This window comes from Trachurus trachurus (genome assembly GCF_905171665.1).
Source record: "Trachurus trachurus genome assembly, chromosome: 5".
NCBI classification, from domain to species: Eukaryota; Metazoa; Chordata; class Actinopteri; order Carangiformes; family Carangidae; genus Trachurus; species Trachurus trachurus.
This window is the reverse complement of record NC_139896.1, coordinates 1,271,097-1,293,119: the sequence shown is the minus strand read 5'-3', so window position 1 is coordinate 1,293,119 and position 22,023 is coordinate 1,271,097. Positions and strand designations below refer to the sequence as shown.

The 22,023-nt window shown below is 39.9% G+C and overlaps 2 protein-coding genes across 2 annotated transcripts in view; one reads left to right on the top strand and one right to left on the bottom strand.

The window, feature by feature from the left end:
- The window catches only part of gpx1b (glutathione peroxidase 1b), a 320,730-nt gene that overhangs the window by 274,017 nt on the left and 24,690 nt on the right, over window positions 1-22,023 (bottom strand). The window lies entirely within an intron of this gene.
- Window positions 13,190-16,587, top strand: cav3 (caveolin 3). The gene is made up of 2 exons (XM_083972411.1): window positions 13,190-13,581; window positions 15,999-16,587. Exons 1-2 carry the CDS (start codon window positions 13,465-13,467, stop codon window positions 16,338-16,340), a joined length of 459 nt encoding a protein of 152 aa, XP_083828537.1. The 5' UTR covers window positions 13,190-13,464; the 3' UTR covers window positions 16,341-16,587.

Genomic DNA, 22,023 nt, shown 5'->3' with positions numbered 1-22,023 from the left:
AACGGATCAATAATCAGTACTGGTCAAAATTTACTCCGTTACAAGTAAAAGTAGCTTGATTGTTTGATTGATTGATATCTTTATTTCGATCATGTAAACGACAATGTAAAAAAATTAATTAATTAAGATAAAATAATAATATAATAATAAGGAAATAAGTGAACAGCAAAAATGTATACACAAAAAAAGTAACATCTCATAAGCAACGCAGTTTACATGAGCGAAAAGGAGTAGGAAGAAGTATAAACTTATCTAATCCTACCCCTATCATTTTAACTATATGTTCTAATTAAAATCATAGCACAAAGACATTACATTTATTATTTAATTCCTCCATTATACTATGTACCATTTCCTGCCACATTTTAATCCAAATAGTAAGTAAGCAAACACCTTGTGTGAATTATTCAATGCACCTCTGGAGAATCATTTCTTTATGTCTCTTTTTAAACATGATTACGAGTAAATGTCTTATTTTTCACATCAATGAATGACTCTAATTGTTTGTAAATGAATGTAAGGAGCTTTTAACTCTTGTTAGTGAGAATGAACTCTTTGAAAGCAGCTGCACTGATGTGCTGCTTTTAGGGGTTAGGGTTTCCTTCTCTGACAAACACAGCTTGTGTCCAATAGGAGTTTAGAAAAAGACCTGAAAGTAACCAGTACTTTTCAGCCGTACTACTAATTAACTCCAGTAAAAGTACTAATATTTGTCTTGGAAATGTATTCAAGTAGAGTAATAAGTACCAACGAAATCTAATACTCAAGTAAAGTACAAATCCTCTGGATATGTACTCAAGTACAGTACTAAAGTAAATTTACTCCGTTACTGTCCACCACTGTCAACACTGCAAAAACTCAAACTCTTACCAAGAATATTTGTCTTATTTTTAGTTAAAACAAATCTCATTCTACTTAAAATAAGACTCATCACATTAAAAGCAGCTTGTTTTTAGACACTTTTTACTTCTTTCAAGCAGATTTTCACTTGAAATAAGTAGAAAAATCTGATAGTGGAGCAAGTTTTTCTTTCTTATTACAAACACAAAAAACTTGCTTTCACTGGCAGATTTTTCTACTTATTTCAAATGAAAATTAGTTTGAAATAAATGAAAATGATCTAAAAACAAGTTCATTTTTAGGTGATGAGTCTTATTTTAAGTGGAAAGAGATTAGTTTTGACTAGAAATTAGACATTTTGACAAGAAAGAAGACAAATATTCTTGGTAAGATTTTGCAGTTTTTGCAGTGAATAATGAAGATTTATTCACAGAGCAGCAGAAGTCTGCGCCCAGCGTGGCCAACAGAGGGCGCTGTGCACCTGTGAATCTCCCTCCCTCCCTCTCCGCTCTCTGTTTGGACATCTCTGTCAAAAAAAAAAAAAAAAAGGCTTCCAGGAATTTCCAACAAACAGTGAGATACATGTTATCTGCTAAGTGTCTGGCTGCTGATGTTATTCTCAAAATGTGAATGACGTCTGGAGGCAGAGATTGGAGTCGGTCCGTCCGTCCATCTGTCTGGGGAATGGTAAATGGCAGCAGATCGCCCCGGGATCAGTGGAAATAAACAGCCACAGTTAAAATACAGATGCATGGAGAAAAAAAAAGAAGAAAAAAAAAAGGCCAGAGTGTGTGAGGACTGAGGAGAGATGCATTCAAGTGATTTCAGTCTGAGAGGGAGAATGTGAAGGTCCACACAGACCGGTGTTATTATGGCAACACGAGGCAGCAAGCTGAGAGATAAGAGCCAGCAACACATTCTCACCTTTATCACACAACAGGAAACACAGGAGGAGGAGGAGGAGGAGGAGGAGGAAGAGCTGTAAACATCTGGAGAGAGGGAGAGAGAGAGGGAAGGTTTCAGCTTCATTCACTGTCACTGTCACCGACTGTGCATCTGTTTGTAGGAAAATGACTCAGTGAATGTTGATGTGTTTGACAAGACAGGGTGAAGAGAAGTTTCCTCTGAGCTGCATGTGGAGAAACTTCAATATGATGAACATGATGAACAACCTTAGTTAGATCGACCAGACCTGGCAGCCATTTCTAGATGATCTCTTTAAACCCTGACCTCTCCAGGTGTGGTCTCTCCTCCTCTGTGTCTCTAACCCTCCTCTCCTCCATGTGCATCTGTTTCCAACAACGAAGCCGGTGAGAAATCAATCCATGGAGCGGTGGATAAGGTGATTTATCATCTACCAAGATAACTGACACCGGGTCGGAAATCCTACAGAGTTAAGATAGAAATACTACAGAGTTAAAGGGACAACGAGGAGTTTTGTAAAAGCGAAGTGTTTCCACACTACATTTATGAGCCTCCGCACCGTGAAATTCTTTGACCGGTGCAAGACAGACTCATGTTTTCATTCATCAAGAATTAAAGTCAGAGGTTGGAAGACGATCACATACCGTCGTAGTTCCCACCATAAACGGAGATTCGGCGGCGTTATTCTCATGACTCGCCACGAAACCGAAAGTAAAGAAACGCTGGTCGGCTCGCCCAGCATTTCCACCACCACTAATAATAACAAAATAACCATAGAGACAAAACCATAGATTTATCTAAAATGGACCATTAACAAGTGGTAACGGAGATTCATCCACATTAATATCAGACTTTTTTATAACCAAATAGAAACTCCTCGTTGTCACTGGTGGAAATCCTCCAGAGTTAAGGTGGAAATACGACAGAGTTAAGATGGAAATACTACAAAGTTAAGGTAGAAATCCTGAATAGTTCCTCTTAAAGTTTAATTCAGTGTCCTGGTGATGCAGCAGCTTAAACAAAGTGTCAGATACTTCACTCCGGAGCTGGAGAATCTATTGTACGATGTAATAACTCCCAAGAAAAACCCTTTTAACATGCAGGGAAACAACTGGAGACTGAAGGCAGTAAATTAAAGGTTTAACACTTTAGATTGAAAAACCTGAACTTCTTACACTCCTGACTTGTTATTTATGACCTTTAACACTTCATTTGAATGAAGATTAAACATGAATTTACACAAAAGAATGCAGCCACTTGTTTGTACATAATGTCCAGATCTTTTTATACCACAGAAGGTTTTCCTAGATGATATAAATCATCATCATCTTCATCATCTTCCTCAGGTTTAATTAAACAGGAAGCAAACAGTGATTTTATTCTGTCATGTTGCCGCTGGACGTTTGTCACATGGGTCTTAATGAGAAGACGAAGCAGCGGTCAACAGTCCACTATGTCCCACCTGGGTGTGAGGGAGGGACCGGTCTCTTCCTCCTCCTCCTCCTCCTCTTCCTCTTCCTCCTTCTCCTCCTCCTCCTCAATCAAACATCTTACCAAGAATATTTGTCTTATTTCTAGTCAAAAACAATCTCATTCTACTTAAAATAAGACTCATCACATAAAAAGCAGCTTGTTTTTAGACACTTTTTACTTCTTTAAAGCAGATTTTCACTTGAAATAAGTAGAAAAATCTGATAGTGGAGCAAGTTTTTCTTTCTTATTACAAACACAAAAAACTTGCTTTCACTGGCAGATTTTTCTACTTATTTCAAGTGAAAACTAGTTTGAAACAAGTGAAAATTATCTAAAAACAAGTTAATTCTTAGGTGATGATGAGTCTTATCTAAAGTGGAAAGTGTTTAGTTTTGACTAGAAATGAGACATTTTGACAAGAAATAAGACAAATATTCTTGGAAAGATGTTGAGTTTTTGCAGTGCAGCTCAGACGTGAGAGAAGAGGTGGAGGTCTGGACTCTGATCCACCACAGAGACCTGAGAGAGTCAACAGGAGCATTAAGGAAACTGATGAGACTGTCAGCAGGGTTTAAAACACACGCAGCGGAGATCTGTGTGTGTGTGTGTGTGTGTGTGTGTGTGTGTGTGTGTGTGTGTGTGTGTGTGTGTGTGTGTGTGTGTGTGTGTGTGTGTGTGTGTGTGTGTGTGTGTGTGTGTGTGTAGCTCAGTAAACTAAACGAAGCTGCTGCTCCTCTGGAAGAACAGATAAACCGTCTCAGCTGCTCGTTTCTGCTCCGAGTTCAGAGGCGATGAGCTGCACAGTGCTGACCCCAGGTGGTCGTCACACACACACACACACACACACACACACACACACACACACACACACACACACACACACACACACACACACACACACACACACACACACACACACACACACACACACACACACACAGTGGGCTATCGGGCTACACCGCCAAGTGGACTCCTGCTTCTGGTCATTACAGTAAAAAAAAAAAAAAGATTGAATTTAACTCCTGTTGTCCTCTGGGTCAAGGGAGGAAGGAAGGACGAAGGGAAGAAAGGATGGAAGGAAGGACAAAGGGAAGAAAGGATGGAAGGAAGGAAGGAAGGAAGGAAGGAAGGAAGGAAGGAAGGACGAAGGGAAATGTGGTGGAAAGAAGGAAGGGAAAAAGGAAGGTAAGATAGAAGGAGGGAGGGAACAGATTTGTTCAAGGAAGGAAGAAAAGGAAGGAAGAAGGGAGGGAACAGATCAGGTCAATTGGATCAAAAGAGGAAGAAAGTAAGGACGAAGGATAAGGAAGGAAGGAAGGAAGGAAGGAAGGAAGGGAATAAGGATTGTGGAAAGAAGGAAGGGGAAAAGGAAAGGAAAGGAAGATGGAGGGAGGGAGGGAGCAGATTCGTTCAAGGAAGGAAGAAGAAGGGAAAGAAGGGAGGGAAAAAGGAAGGAAAGAAAGATGGAAGGAGGGAACAGATTGGGTTGATTGGATCAAAAGAGGAAGGAAGTAAGGACGAAGGGAAGGAAGGAAGGAAAGAAGGAAGGGTATAAGGATTGTGGAAGGAAGGAAGGAAGGAAGGAAGGAAGGAAGGAAGGAAGGAAGGAAGGAAGGAAGGAAGGAAGGATGGATTGTGGAAAGAAGGAAGGATGGAGGAAGGGAACAGATTGGGTCAATCTGACCCATAAGGACAACAGGAGGGTTAAATTCACTGTTAAAGGTCCAGTGTGTAATAATGAAGAAGGTTTATGGTTAAAATCTGAATCTACTACCATGAATATATCAGTATCAGTGTATAATCACTATAAAATAAAACCTGTTTGGTTTCCGTAGCCTTATAATTCTTCTTTTATATCTACATATAACAAGGGTCTTGCTTTAGAGAGCGTCGACATGTTTGTACGGCAGCTTGAAGGGAAAATCCAATCTCGCGAGATTTGCACTGACACAGGAAGAGCAGTGAACTGAGACACTGGGAGCTTCCGCTACAAACAAGCTTAAATATAGACTTATTTAATTTTTTTTGGAACAATTTCTCATTTCGGGGCTTCAATACAAGAGGGGCATTACAGACAAGCAGTATGGAGGTATTTGGATGTTTTTTGGTGTGTCTTTTTGGACGAATAAAAGTGAGCTCCGTTCTCAACCGTCATATGGACATGCAGTGCCAGTGCAATTTTGGGTGAACTATCCCTTTAAAGTGTTTTACCATAATAATACTACAAATGTGCTTTTTAATTATTTGTTAGGTTAGGGTTAGTCCCCTCTTGGCAGTTTCTTTACAAAGAGTAGACCTCCACATACAGCAGTGGAACTGTCTGTACCCAGTCTTTCACCTAATGAGTGTATTTTTGCTATAATGACTTTCTTGGTTTATTTCAAACATGGACAATTTAACTTTAATGTTATCATAATTTAAAAACGTGAACACAGGAGGGAGAAGCGAGCACTCACCCAAAAAAATAAAAGGATAAATCTTAAGGAGGAGCACAGCTACAGCAGCAGACTGAGAAGGGGAGAAACAGCCAGAACACTCATATTGAGAGTATCCCTTTGACCATTCTTTTATTGCAGGACAGGCAAGCGCAGATGTTCACTGTTTCAAAAAAAGACTTTGGTGTGTGAGTGTGCTGGCTTTCTCTCCCCTTCTCAATCATCATTTAAAAAACAAGTCTCTGTAGTATCAATATTACAACAAATAAATGCAGTTCAGATGTAACATGGCTGTGATGCACTAACATTAAGGTCTGCAGTTCAGGGTTTGGTGGTGTCCACATTTGGATACTGTTAGACTTTCTCCACATTTTCCCACGGTAAATGTGTGTGTGTTTTACTGTGACCAATTAAAAACCATGTTGTACAGCTCAGACGGAGTCACTAAACCACATCCTGGTTCATGTTCATCAGGAATAATAACAGTTTGAGTTAGAACGTCCACACTGATATTTACTGACTCTCAGCTCATGGTTACATTATTCTACACTGTGTGTGTGTTGTGTGTGTGTGCATGTGTTGTGTATAGTATGAGGATGTAATTGCAGTGCATGTGTTGTACTTGCAGAAGCTCCCTTAGTGTGTGGTGGTGATGAAGCGGCTGCAGAGTCGCGCACTATTTGTTTAAATATTTTTTTTTAAATATTGTGCAATGTGCATTTGTTCACCTTTTTTACATCCAGAGAGTAACAGGTTTTGAAAAGGGTTTAAGTTCACTTTATAATGGAGTATGTTCATTTATAGGCTCCTACAGTATTTGTGTGCAGATAAATGTTAAAAATGCTAAAGACTAAAAATCAAGAGAATCGGCAATATCGTAGAATCGCAATTTAAATCAAATTGCCATCCAAAAAATCGTAGAAGAATCGAATCGGGAGAAAAGCATATCGTCCCAGCCCTAGGAAAAACCTTCATTCAGTTCAGTTTAAAACAGTAAAGAACAGTGTCTTTCCTCCTCCTGGTCTCTGTGTTGTGCCTCTGCTGCTCCTCCTTATCACCATGCAGCGGCTGCAGACTCTGTGTGGTGGAAGCAGCAGCTACTGAACCAGCTCATCAGACCAGAAGCTGCTGTGGCTGAAGCACCGTCCATCTGGCTGATAGAGAAACACAGTGTGTGTGTTTATCTCTTTATTTCTAGGATCCCCATCAGCTGATGACATGACATCAACTATTCTTCCTTCCTGGGGTCCTCGATGCAATTAAAACAAGCACTGTAAAGCACTTTGATGGAATGTGCTCTATAAATAAATATTATTATTATTATTAAAAACATAGTTCATACTTACATTCATCACTGTTACAGATCACTGTAACTCATCATCGTATACATCAGTGGTTACATCAAGGACCCTAAATTGACACAAATTAGACCACAGACCCGCACTGGCCAAAATATTGAAGCAAACACCAGAAATACTCAAATATCTGCTCTGAAGAGACTGAAGAATGTTACTTTTCTAGTCAATGTATTGTTACGGCCGGAAGGGGTTCGGCCTTGTGTGTGTGTGTGTCTCTCCCTCCCTTCTCCCCCACAGCTCCATCCAGGTCCCAATCAGGACAACGAGGTTCACCTGGGCCGCTACGCTTAAGAACCCTGCAGCTGGCACCAGAAGAGGGGGCAGTGCGTGGGGACTGCTGGGCTTGCCTGCCTCCCATCATGGCTTTTGTTTGTTTTAGTTTGTCTACTTGTTTGTATCACTCTTGTGTTTTATATTAAATCTCCTTTTAGTTAATTTAGTGTCTTTGTGTTTGTGTTGGGGTCATTGCTTGGGTCCATTGTTATGCCCCTCTGGGCCAACGAAGTTCTGGGGCGTAACAATTGGGGGCTCGTCCGGGATCGAACAACCATGAGGTGAAGTAAAGGTTTGTAGCTGTAGTAGTCTTCTTTTCAAGATGGTTTGTGATTTAACTGCCTGTCTGTGTTTACTTGAGAGCTCCCTGTAAGGTAGTCGTCGGGCAGAGAGAGACTTTTGACACTTTGTTATTTTGCCTTTCTTTTTTTTGGTGGTGAAACCTGGGTGTGGGTACGTTTTCTGTGTGGCAGTGGGCCTTGCCTTGGTCCATTGTTCACTGGCAGAGTTCAACGTTTAAAGAAGCCTCCCGGGAACGGAATATTTCTTATTCGTTGAATTTTACAATTTATTTAAATGACCTATAACTACCTTTTTAAAAATGTGTTTTGAGTTAATATTTTTGGATGTTATTGGGTAATGTGTTCCATCCTATATAGCTCTGTACATTACAGTGTGTTTTATCATAATCATTGATCATTACAACACATATGTGGATGTTGGAACTGATCCAACTCTCCTCTGATTGGCTCCTGATCACATGACCTCTGATCCTGTTGTTCCATCAGCTGTTGTTCTGTCTCCCTGTTGAATTCCTGCACTTTATATTTATATTCATATTCATATTTATACTGTGTCATCTACTGCGCCTGCACTTCTCAGATGCAATCTGCCTCGTCTTGACATGTGCAATGACCATAAAGTTGAATTAATATCTCAATCAACTAAACAACACAACACAGTTTGATGTGTGAAACTGGTGTTAATGCTGCTGCTGCTGCTGCTGCTGTTGCTGCTGCTGTGTGTGTTTCAGTGTGAAATATAAAATAAATAAAATAACCAACTTTTATGATTTAAAAATAGAAAACACACAAACCTCCACATGATCCTCCACAGGTCTGTGAGACTCTGAGTTATATATAATCAACCTGCTCTGTGTTCAATAAAGATTTTTTTTTCAGGATTTTGATTTAATAAAGATTTAAAGGACCCATGACCAAGCTGCTCTTCTCTCTCTCTCTGTAAAACCTGGTTTCATGTTTAATATAAAATATTTGATATCAACAGAGACTGAACTCAGAAGCTGCAGATTTAGAAGAGAAACCAGTGTTTCCCATTCAGGGTGATGCATCACAGTGTTGCATCATGGGATATGTCCAACATGTTTGGAGCTCAATTCAAACCAATAGATGAAATAGATGTAGAAATAGAAAATAGACTAAATAGATTGCCACACCCTGCCTTAAAAATAGTGTCTGCTGTATATTATGGCATGTCGTTCAGGAAATTAATCATCTTTGAATATATTGAATGAATCTCTGAACATATTGAATGAACCTTGAATATATTGAATGAAACTTTGAATTTATTGAATGAAACTTGACTGACGTTATCAAGGCATCATTACATTAACTTTGTTAACGACACACCCACTATTGAATTTGTGAAACTTTTATTTAATTTGAGAAATTGCTAAAGGGGAGATTCCACTGTATTTGTTTTATGTGTCTAGGTAGCAGTGAGAGAAATAATAATTTTCTGGTGCCGCCGCTGCGGTGGATTCTGCAGAAACAGTCACAGTCACACGTTACACAAATACAAGATGGCAGCAGTGGCTTGATGACATCAGTCAAGTTTCATTCAATATTCAAGGTTCATTCAATATATTCACAGTTTCATTCAATATTCAAGGTTCATTCAATATATTCACAGTTTCATTCAAAATTCAAGATTCATTCAATATATTCACAGTTTCATTCAATATTCAAGGTTCATTCAATATATTCAAAGTTTTATTTGATATATTCAAAGTTCATTCAATATATTCACAGTTTCATTCAATAAATGTTTTAAATGTTGAATGTCAATTTGAATGTGTTGCTGAGACTCTTTTCACGTCATGCTGGTTGTGCTATTGTATTGTCCTTTGTTTATTTATGTATTTATTCACCATGGCTAGGTGCAACTGCAAACTGAATTGCCCATTGGGATCAATAAAGTTTTCTCTCTCTCTCTCAATATTCCGGGTTATTTCAATATATTCAAAGTTTCATTCAATATATTCACACTTTCATTCAATATATTCAAAGTTCCATTCAATATATTCACACGTTCATTCAATATATTCAAAGTTTCATTCAATATATTCACACTTTCATTCAATATTCAAGGTTCATTCAATATATTCACAGTTTCATTCAATATTCAAGGTTCATTCAATATACTCACAGTTTCATTCAATATATTCACACTTTCATTCAATATTCAAGGTTCATTCAATATATTCAAAGTTTCATTCAATATTCAAGGTTCATTCAATATACTCACAGTTTCATTCAATATTCAAGGTTCATTCAATATATTAATAGTTTCATTCAATATTCAAGGTTCAGTCAATATATCCAAAGTTTTATTTGATATATTCAGAGTTCATTCAATATATTCAAAGTTTCATTCAATATATTCAAATATTACATTCCTGAACGGCATGTATATACAGTATATATATATGTATGTATGTATATATAATTCTTATTATTCTTAAATTATAGTTCAGCTGTTGCTGTACGTCTTTAATGTGAACTTCAGAGAGCTGCAAACCGGAGTCTAATTCCTTGTATGTATGCGACATACTTAGCCAATAAATCCCATTCTGATTCTGATTCTAAAAACTAACAATTCATAATAAATAACTGACCATATTTCGTATATATGTTACACGTTATGTACATATGTTACATGTTATATACAGTAGGTGCCATGTTATGTTATGTGTGTATGTGTGAGGCAGCAGCAGTGATAGTGATACCAGTGATTCTACTACATGAGTCTAAATATAGAGGCGGAGCTGCGTGTCTGTCTGCACTCGATGACAGAGAAGAGGCTGCAGCTTCAGTTGCTATTCCTGTCCGGACCGGCCTCTGCTCCCGCTGCACCTCCACACACACACACACACACATGCTCCTCTAATTGGCTCCTGATCACATGCGTTCCGGTCCTGTTGCCCCCCCCCCCTCCTTCCCCCCCCAGGGAGCTGGGGCAGGAACCAGACCAGGCTGAAGTCACGCTTCTACACTCACTGCAAACTCAAAGTCTTTCCAAGAATATTTGTCTTATTTCTTGTCAAAATGTCTCAATTTTAGTCAAAATTAATCTCTTTCCACTTAAAATAAGACTCATCACCTAATAATTAACTTGTTTTTAGATCATTTTCACTTGTTTCAAACTAATTTTCACTTGAAATAAGTAGAAAAACCTTTTGTGCTTGTTATAAGAAAGAAAAACTTGCTCCACTGTCAGATTTTTCTACTTATTTCAAGTGAAAATATGCTTGAAAAAAGTAAAAAGTGTCTAAAAACAAGCTGCTTTTAATGTGATGAGTCTTATTTTAAGTATAATGAGATTTGTTTTTACTATAGAAATGACATTTTGACTAGAAATAAGACAAATATTCTTGGTAAGATTTTGAGTTTTTGCAGTGCTATTCCTGCAGATAAACAGCAACAGATCAACAGTTGGAACCTCTCCCTCCTCCTCCTTCTTCCCCCTCCTCCTCCTTGTCCTTTAGACTCACACAGTGTTTATACAATATGCTGATATGGAAAGCTCAGAGTGATAGCAACAACTGTGCAGCTTAAAGACGATGAATCAGAGTTTTATTTTTGGGGCTGATTGAGTTTTATGAGGAGGCTCAGGATCTGGGCGTGTCGACTGTTTTCCTATTGTGCACTAATGAAGCTGCATTTTCACTGACTCACTTTGTTGTTTCGCTGCTGATTCGGGTAATAAACTCGTTAATTAGAGTAAAACGGCAAATTATATATTTCCATTTACCTCCTCCTGAGTCCAAATTACTGAATCACATTTTCTTTCATGCTCATGTTCAGTCGAATTGTCTCTACAAAGAAAAAACTGCACCTGCAAATTAAATGTATTTGTTATGCAAAACAGGCAGATCAACCCCCACAAACACACACACACACACACACACACACACACACACACACACACACACACACACACACACACACACACACACACACACACACACACACACACACACACACACACACACACACACACACACACACACAGACATGTCGTCCCAACTGAACAGAAGAACACAGGCTCAGTTCTGCAAAGACTGAGGCTGATAAATAAAAACCAAGGACAGGAACTACATTACAGACCATAACTGCTGCTGTTGTATTATTATATTCTAGTGTGTGAGCAGCTGTGTGGACCCTCAGGTGACTCACAGCATCCAGATGACAACGTTACAGGTTTTATTCTCTGAATACCAGTTGTTGCCTTCAGGAAGTCGTTGTAGAGCCATCTGATATAACAGCAACCGTGTTAAATTCTCCTTTTTCTCTGCTTCTGTGTCGCTGCTGACCAAAATGTAAACCGGAGCAGTCGACACTATCAATGTTTCTCCCTTTTTTTAGGTTTGTATTGTTATACTACTTGCTTTTTACTATTTATATTACTAGTGATTGATTTGCACAATATTGCACTTTATCCAATTACTTGATGCTCATTGTTTTTTTTGTTGCTGTATTATGTTGCTATCAGTCCTGTGGTTTTTAATGTTTGTACCTAGTTTTTACTTTTTATTTAATGTACCTACATTATGCACCATGCACTTCACACCCAAGTGAAATTTCTGGTAACCCTTTAATTTACAGGCTGTTAATTAGGTGATAATGTCAACAAATAGCCAAGAAATAACAGTCAATCCCATAGTAATGTGGAGAAATATAGCCTAAGCCTTCCTGCTCAGCGTCACCATTTATTGAATCACTAACGTTTCAGTAGCAAAGACCTTCCTTAGAGTGTCGGGGTTTCTCCTTTTTCAAAGACTGAAGCAACAGAGGACTCCAGATGGAAATTAGCCCTTGGGCTACAATCTGGCACATTTACAGGTACTGCGGTACATGTTTTATTGATGTGCATTGTCCTGACTTCTAAATAAATAAATGTTAAATGTTAAATGTTAAACACTGACCTTTGCACCTGCAACAGAAGACACATGGATGTGCAAATATTATTTTGGTATAAAAGAGAAATATGGCCAAGAAATAACAAATGATTGTGTAGAAACAGCCCAGAAACATCGGTCAACTGCAAAGGACTTGGTGGAGAAAAATTCTGTCCTTTCCCAAATAATTCAAAGCATGAAAAGCATGAGTAATCTTCATGAAAAACATGACAGTACTATTTTTAGACTATTTCTTGTGATTAATTGTTAATTCTTGACATTATCACATAACTAACAGCCTGTAAATTAAAGTGTTGCCCAGTTTTCCTGCATGGGACAATGAAGTAAATCTGATCTTAAACCGTACGAAGGAGCTGATACAGTGAAGAGTGTCACACTGTGAATCCTCCCGATCCTGTTACATTAACTTACAGTCAGTGACAAAACACTGTGTGTGTGTATCTGTGTGTATCTGTGTGTGTCTGTGTATGTGTGTGTGTGTGTGTGCGCCTCACTCTGCGGTGGAAGTTCGTGCCACTGTGTAAACTCTGCCCACTTCGCCCCACAACCTCCTGTGAAATGTGACACAGCCCTGCATGGTTCTCCTTTAAGGCATACCTTTTCTGTCTGTGTGCACTCTGCATTGTGTGTGTGTGTGGTTGTGTGTAGTTGTGTGTTGTTGTGTATGTGTGTGTGTGTGTGTGTGTGTGTGTGCAGGGCGGGGGTCAGGCCTCCATTTTTACCCGGCCGCTTGCAGCAGAAGCAGCAGCAGCAGCTGTCCTCTGGTATGTCAGCGGGAGCGTCTCAGTGCTGATCCGGGGCTCAGCAGCAGCAGAGAAGAGAAGTCAAGAGAAGTCAAGTGAAGTGAAGTGAAGCGGCGTCGTTCACTAGGACGGTTTCCCCCTCAGCTCCCAGAACCAGAACCAGAACCAGAACCCGAACCAGAACCCGAACCAGCACCATGGCGGATCAGTACCAGTACCACGGCAACGAGGAGAAGATCGTGAAGGACAGCCACACCAAAGAGATCGACCTCATCAACAGAGATCCCAAACAGATCAACGAGGACGTGGTGAAGGTTTGTTGTGTGTTAGATAGAAGAACTGAACTTAAACAGGTTGTTTTTAGTTTTTGTTTTATTTATTTTTTTACAGTGTAGAAAGTTCCTGAACATACGTAGATCTCCGGTGGCGCTGCTGCTGCACCCTGTTCCCCGTTTATTTTGGGAATGGGGCAGAAGAGTGTGAAAGTGATCCACTGGGCCGCTGTGCGACTCTGGGTGATTTATTTAGGTTTGAGCATGCGTTTGTCCTGCGATTGTTGCCATGACAACACAACACAACACAACACTGAGTTACGTACTGCAGGAAAACCCCCCCAGCTACTGTACGAGTTACACACCATTATGTTTTAATCCATTTCTCTCTCTGGTGTTGAGTGGAGTGAGTCAGTCAGACTGACCCTGGATCTGCTCCGTCTCATCTCTCACTTCCTGCTCTGACCTCAGCAAGAGGGTTTTTTTTTCAGTTGTGCAGTGTGTTCGCTGCTCATATATTCAAAGTTTCATTCAATATATTCAAAGTTTCATTCAATATTCAAGGTTCATTCAATATAGTCAAAGTTTTATTCTATATAGTCAAGGTTCATTCAATATTTTCACAGTTTCATTCAATATTCAAGGTTCATTCAATATTTTCACAGTTTCATTCAATATTCAAGGTTCATTCAATATATTCAAAGTTTAATTTAATATAGTCAAGATTCATTCAATATTTTCACAGTTTCATTCAATATTCAAGGTTCATTCAATATATTCAAAGTTTTATTCTATATAGTCAAGGTTCATTCAATATTTTCACAGTTTCATTCAATATTCAAGGTTCATTCAATATTTTCACAGTTTCATTCAATATTCAAGGTTCATTCAATATTTTCACAGTTTCATTCAATATTCAAGGTTCATTCAATATATTCAAAGTTTAATTTAATATAGTCAAGGTTCATTCAATATTTTCACAGTTTCATTCAATATATTCAAAGTTTCATGCAATATATTCAAAGATTACATTCCTGAACAGCATGCAATAATATAATTCTTATTATTCTGAAATTATTGTTCAGCTGTTGCTGTACGTCTTTTATGTGAACGTCAGAGAGCTGCAAACCGGAGTCTAATTCCTTGTATGTATGCAACATACTTAGCCAATAAATCCCATTCTGATTCTGATTCTAAAATAACTGGCCATATTTCGTATATATGTTACATGTTATGTACAGTAGGTGAGTCAGACTGACCCAGGATCTGCTCCGTCTCATCTCTCACTTCCTGCTCTGACCTCAGCGAGAGGGTTTTTCAGTTGTGCAGTGTGTTCGCTGCTGAGTGATTACTGCAAAGTTAATTCACATTTCATGGCAAAGTTTCAGCTGTGAGTGCGATGGCTCTTCTCCAGAGCAGCAGGTGGCACGCTCTGCAAACACACTGCAAATTGGCCCATTGTTGCTCTCATGCATTTTACATGAGGCGAAGTTGAAATGTGTTGGACCGGAGCTTTTAGAGCAATTTGGATGCAGCATTAGAAACCACTCCACGGCTCCGCGGCTCCACCGGTGCATTAGGGGGATTTTATGTTATTTTTTTATTGGATGAAGTGCTGCTGCTGCTGCTGCTGCTGCTGCTGCTGCTGCTTCGACCTTTCTACTCTGCAGCCGCCGCTCCTCTTGACTCTGACATGAGGTCAGAGCGACGAGGGCGACGTCTCCTCACAGATGTGCTTTAAAGGGATAGTTCAACATTTTGGCAAATAGGCCCATTGCCATAATCCCTATAGTCATAGCAGTAGGTTCGTTACCTTTAATTGTCGGTGCAAGCTATTTTTAGAACAACGGAGCAGAGCTGTGAGCTGCTCAGAGCTACGTTACGGAGGCTCATTATGGGATTTCTTGGTTTCCCTCATCAAACTCATCAAATACACAATCCAACAACTCCACAACGCTCTGGTGGACAAGTTGTGAGCTGCACATTCACCACACTATGAGATAATAACACAACGTTACCACACAGAGTTGTTTTAGAGGGAAATACAGTGACTGCTTGATGAAAAACTGTCCCTGAAGGCAACGTGCATCAGCGGTTTTGCATGAATTTCCCTCTAAAACAACTCTGTGTGGTAACGTTGTGTTATTATCTCATAGTGTGGTGAATGTGCAGCTCACAACTTGTCCACCAGAGCGTTGTGGAGTTGTTGGATTGTGTATTTGATGAGTTTGATGATGAGGGAAACCAAGAAATCCCATAATGAGCCTCCGTAGCGTAGCTCTGAGCAGCTCACGGCTCTGCTCCGCCGTTCTAAAAACAGCTTGCACCGACAATTAAAGGTAACGAACCTACTGCTATGACTATAGGGATTATGGCAATGGGCCAATCTGACAAAATGTTGAACTATCCCTTTAATCAGAGTCTCTCTCTCTCTATCTCTCTGTTGAATCTCTCCTCAGGTGGAGTTTGAGGACGTCATCGCGGAGCCAGATGGGAGCCACAGTCTGGACGGCGTGTGGAAGCTGAGCTACACCACCTTCACCGTGTCCAAGTACTGGTGCTACCGCATCCTGTCGGCCATCTTCGGCATCCCCGTGGCGCTGCTCTGGGGCTTCCTGTTCGCCTGCATCTCCTTCTGCCACATCTGGGCCGTGGTGCCCTGCATCAAGAGCTGCCTGATCGAGTCCCAGTGCATCAACCGCATCTACTCGCTGGTCATCCAGACCTTCTGCGACCCGTTCTTCGAGGCCGTGGGCAAGGTCTGCAGCAAAGTGCGCGTGTCGGTGCACAAAGAAGTCTAAAAGAAAAGAACTCCCCCACAGTCGTGTTTTCCAGTGTGATCGGATCAAGTGTGTGGTATCTTTTTATACACCAGAAGCTCCGCCCCCCCAAGTCTCAAAGCTTACTTCCTGTTACCGCTCCTCCCTCGTTACGTTGCTGCTCTCCCCCTCATTCCTCCTCCAGCCTCCACCCTTCGTCCTGACATGGTGACAGCTGCAGCCGGCGGCTTCGGCTCCGCTGATGGAGGAAGCCCAGCTCCTCCCTGCTCCTCCCAGCTCCTCCCTGCTCCTCCCTGCTCCTCCCTGCTCCTCCCTGCTCCTCCCTGAGAGAGGAGGAGGTCCTGCTCCTCCTCCCTAAAACCCCTTTTCCACCAAAAAGAACTTGGTGCTCGTTCCAGCACTTAAATCAACGTCGTGCCTCCAAAGAACCAGTTATCTCTTTTCCTCTGGTAAATAGAGACGGGCAGTGATTTTAGAATAGTCGTTCAATTTAACTAAAATCTAATAGTTTATGAGACGATCGTCTTGACTGAAGAAATGTAAAAGTTCCCTTTTAACTGGCGCAGAAGAAAGAGAAACACGGAGAGACTCCTACAACCATCAAATAAAAAAACAGTGAAACTGAGGAGCAGCTCAAACTCTGCACGGTGCGACTGATGAGAAGCTACCGGAGAATACTGACGTGGTTTTGCGCCGGTAAAGGAGACTTCATCCTCGTTTTTAGATGAGCTCTCATTCCGCGATGAGGACTTAATTGAACGGTAGTGCTGTGATGAAAAGAAGTACCGTTACAATATTCTCCGGTACCGATTCTCATCACAGTCCGCAACTTCATTTTTAAATGACAGACGACTGTTTGTCAGTCAGTGATTTAAAACGATCAACTGGCGGTAGGTTGATAGCCTAATAATTGATCAGTTCCCGGTGACTATCGAACAGTGCTTTTTGAAATGGTCCTGTCTTTGCTGCCGACTACAGTTATAAACAGACCCGATGTGGTCCGGCTAATTAGCGATTTATTCTCAGTCTGAACCCGGCTAGAAAAAAAAATTAAAAAGGAAGCCGTCTTCTTTGCAATCGCTGCGACATGCGACAACGTTTTGATGGCGAAATGTTTTGATATGATCGTTAGCTGCTGTTAGCCACTTAGCTTCAGCTTCGTTGACAATACGGTATCGATAACGTCTCTATCATATGCTGTCACGCTGGTCCTGTTGGTCCGGTGACTCCGCCCCCAGACCTGGAGGAACCACTGCTGGTCTGAACCAGTTTTAAGAGCCAAGAACCGGTTCTTAGGAGGTGGAAAAGCAAAGAACCAGCTGGAACCGGCTCGGTGGAAAAGGGGTCTGGGAGAGGAGGAGGAGGTCCCGTGCTCCTCCCTTACAGAGGAGGAGTTCCCGGCACCAGGAGGACCAGATGGCTCCTCCTCCTTCTCCTCCTTCTCTGCTGCAGCTCTGCAGGACGCTGCCGCCCGTTCAGGCTCCATAACTCTGCTGCTGACGCTCCGTGTTGCTGCTGTTTGACTTTGACTTTGTGTTGATTGAAATGAATTTGAGACGTTGACGTGTAAATTTAACTCAAACTGAATGAAAGGAATCGAACATGTCCAGTTATGTCTGATCTGTCTGTCTGTGTTTTTAAAAATATATTTCCCTCCTCATTTTGTGACGCCTCCTCAATATCTGTGAGATACAGTAGATATGAAATCTGGTTGAATCCTCTCATGCAGAAAATCTACTTCCTTTTATCAAAGTGAACTGAGTTGAATATTAAATCTGCTCATTTGCATATTTCAGTCACGTCAGTGTAAAAAAGTGTGGATCGAACTGCTGATGTCGATCTGAGACCAGTTTTAATGTTTCACAGGCAGGGCCGTTGTATAGGGGAGAAAGGTGATGATAATTCTAGGGGCCCAGCGCCCAGTGGGGCCCATAAAAAACCCCAGTAGTCTAATCTTTGTATGACTGATTTATTCTGCGTAAGACCCTGACTAATACTCATAGTACACTGTAAAAACTCAACATCTTTCCAAGAATATTTGTCTTATTTCTTGTCCAAATGTCTCATTTCTAGTCAAAACTAATCTCTTTCCACTTAAAATAAGACTCATCACCTAAAAATGAACTTGTTTTTAGATCATTTTCACTTAAATTCACAATAAATAGAAAAATCTGCCAGTGAAAGCAAGTTTTTTGTGTTTGTAATAAGAAAGAAAAACTTGCTCCACTGTCAGATTTTTTTCTACTTATTCCAAGTGAAAATCTGCTTGAAAGAAGTAAAAAAAAAGTGTCTAAAAACAAGCTGCTTTTAATGTGATGAGTCTTATTTTAAGTAGAATGAGATTTGTTTTGACTAGAAATAAGACAAATATTCTTGCTAAGATACTTGAGTTTTTGCAGTGTAATGCTGCATTAGCATCAAAACAAAGTAGGCTAAATAAAAAACGATAATACATACGTAGTCTAAGAAAAAAAAAGAGGAAAAGTTAGGGGGAGGGGCCCACTTTAGTATTCTTTAAGGGGGCCCAGAATTCATAGCAACGGCCCTGTTCACAGGAAAGAAAAGTATCCAGAGGAGAGGGGCATCATGGGAAAAAGGGCGTGGTCTCAGGCAACTGTTGAATTTAAAACACAATCAGATTAAGAAACTAAACACATTAAAGATTTTGCAGGGAAATAATATGTTCACATTTGGACCATTTGTCTCCTGTGATTCCTGAACTGTGAAATCTTTTTTTTTTATTTAAGTCGCCTCATAATGATTTAGTCTTTAGTTTGTTTCTGTAAATACACAGGTAGAGTTTTATAACAATAACACGTCGATCGGCTCAAAGCATCAACGCTGATTAATGAACTGTGTTAAACTGTAATTAGTGAGTAAGAGTGATTAATTTTCCAGGTTAAACGGTCAGATTTCATTAAAAACACCATTAAGCGCTTCAATCAGCTTCATTGTGAGAAATAACAACCTGAAGATCGTTTCATCTGAATTTAAATTCTCTCCATACGTTTCACATTTTATTAAAACTAAGACTAAAGCACAGGTGAGTTTTCAGATTCAAAGTGAGTTTAAAATTATGATTATACAGAATGAAGATGTGTCTGGAACACGGCAGAGTTCTCATTCACTGCTTTATTGATCTATTTACAATAATTAAACAGGCACACTGTACAATACTATACATCATCATCTTCACCTGTGGTTCTTGTTGTGGTTAAATTAAAGAGTCCGATTGTCTGAGACGTCACAGTGTTCAGGCTTTAACACAGTCAACTTAAACTCCTGAAATAAAATACACATCTACATCTTTACTGTGATAAAACAGACACTGAAACATAATTCACTGCTGAAAGAAAAAAGAACAAAGACATTTTGGATCTTTATCTTGGATTTGATGAATCAATGATGAAATGAAATCCAAACCGTTATACAGTAATGTAAGAGAAGAATATTCCTGCAGCATCTCATCTCACCGGTGAAAAGTGTCTTTGTGAGTTGTTTTACTTTGTTGTAGTTTTACAGTGTAACTGAGCAGCATGAACAGTTTTGATCCCACACGGCGACGAACCAATCACAGCTCTGCACAAGTGGAGACCCCAGAAACCACGACACAAACAACTCTGTGGAGCAGCCGAGCCAAGAATGCACTGCAAAAACAAAATGCAAAATCTTACCAAGAATATTTGTCTTATTTCTAGTCAAAACAAATCTCATTCTACTTAAAATAAGACTCATCACATAAAAAGCAGCTTGTTTTTAGACACTTTTTACTTCTTTCAAGCAGATTTTCACTTGAAATAAGTAGAAAAATCTGATAGTGGAGCAAGTTTTTCTTTCTTATTACACAAAAGCAAAAAAAAACTTGCTTTCACTGGCAGATTTTTCTACTTATTTCAATTGAAAATGAGTTTGAAACAAGTAAAAAATATCTAAAAACAAGTTAATTTTTAGGTGATGAGTCTTATGTAAGTGGAAAGAGATAGTTTTGACTAGAAATAAGACAAATATTCTTGGAAAGATTTTGAGTTTTTGCAGTGCACGTCCAACAGGATGATGCTCCGTGTGACGCAGCACGGACCTCCAGAGATGTTGAGTCAGCACGGTTCAGTTCAGTCCGACTCCAGCTTAGTCCCATAATGCACTCTGGCTCTGAACTGGATGATCAAAGTGTCGATGTGCTGCCAGAGGTTTGAAGGAACTCGCTGACGTCAGTGATTCAGCCACGACACAAACAACTGTGTGGAGCAGCCGAGCCAAGAATGCACTGCAAAAACTCAAAATCTTACCAAGAACATTTGTCTTATTTCTAGTCAAAACAAATCTCATTCTACTTAAAGGGACAACGAGGAGTTTCTATTTGGTTATAAAAAGTCTCATATGAATGTGGATGAATCTCCGTTACCACTTGTTAATGGTCCATTTTAGATAAATCTATGGTTTTGTCTCTATGGTTATTTTGTTATTATTAGTGGTGGTGGAAATGCTGGGCGAGCCGACCAGCGTTTCTTTACTTTCGGTTTCGTGGCGAGTCATGAGAATAACGCCGCCGAATCTCCGTTTATGGTGGGAACTACGACGGTATGTGATCGTCTTCCAACCTCTGACTTTAATTCTTGATGAATGAAAACATGAGTCTGTCTTGCACCGGTCAAAGAATTTCACGGTGCGGAGGCTCATAAATGTAGTGTGGAAACACTTCGCTTTAACAAAACTCCTTATTGTCCCTTTAAAATAAGACTCGTCACATAAAAAGCAGCTTGTTTTTAGACACTTTTTACTTTTTTCAAGCAGATTTTCACTTGAAATAAGTAGAAAAATCTGATAGTGGAGCAAGTTTTTCTTTCTTATTACAAGCACAAAAAACTTCCTTTCACTGGCAGATTTTTCTACTTATTTCAATTGAAAATTTGTTCGAAACAAGTGAAAATGATCTAAAAACAAGTTAATTTTTAGGTGATGAGTCTTATTTTAAGTGGAAAGAGATTAGTTTTGACTAAAATTGAGACATTTTGACAAGAAATAAGACAAATATTATTGGAAAGATTTTGAGTTTTTGCAGTGAGGATGTTCAAAGTGTCGACGTGCTGCCAGAGGTTTGAAGGAACTCGCTGACGTCACTGATTCAGCCAGGACACAAACAACTCTGTGGAGCAGCCGAGCCAAGAAAGTACTCATCCTGTGGAGGAGGAGGAGCTCAGTGGAAACAACACCGTCAGTGCAGTTTCGCTGCTTTCACACTTTATTTTTTAATTTTTTCGGAGGCTTAAGAATCTTTACCAGTGACCTCACAACCAGACAGAAGCTCAGTGACAGTTACAGGTTCACAATCCATCACAAATGCAACGACGCAGCACAATACTCACACACACACACACACACACACACACACACTGAACACACACCCATACACATAGGAGCTGAAGCTTCGCTGGTGACAACAACTGAATGTTGGTTCCTCCACTTCCTGCTCTGCTCACACAAACACACACTCTACACACACTGTATATATACACACTGTACACACACTGTATGTATCCACTACAGTGCAGTGCATGTACAGTATACAGTGTGTACAGTGTTTGAAAAGAGTATACTGTTTATACAATGCATATAGTCGTATATATATACAGTACTGTGCAAAGGTTTTAGGCAGGTGTGAAAAAAAGCTGACTTTTTTCAAAGATGGAAGTGTTACTGTAAAAAT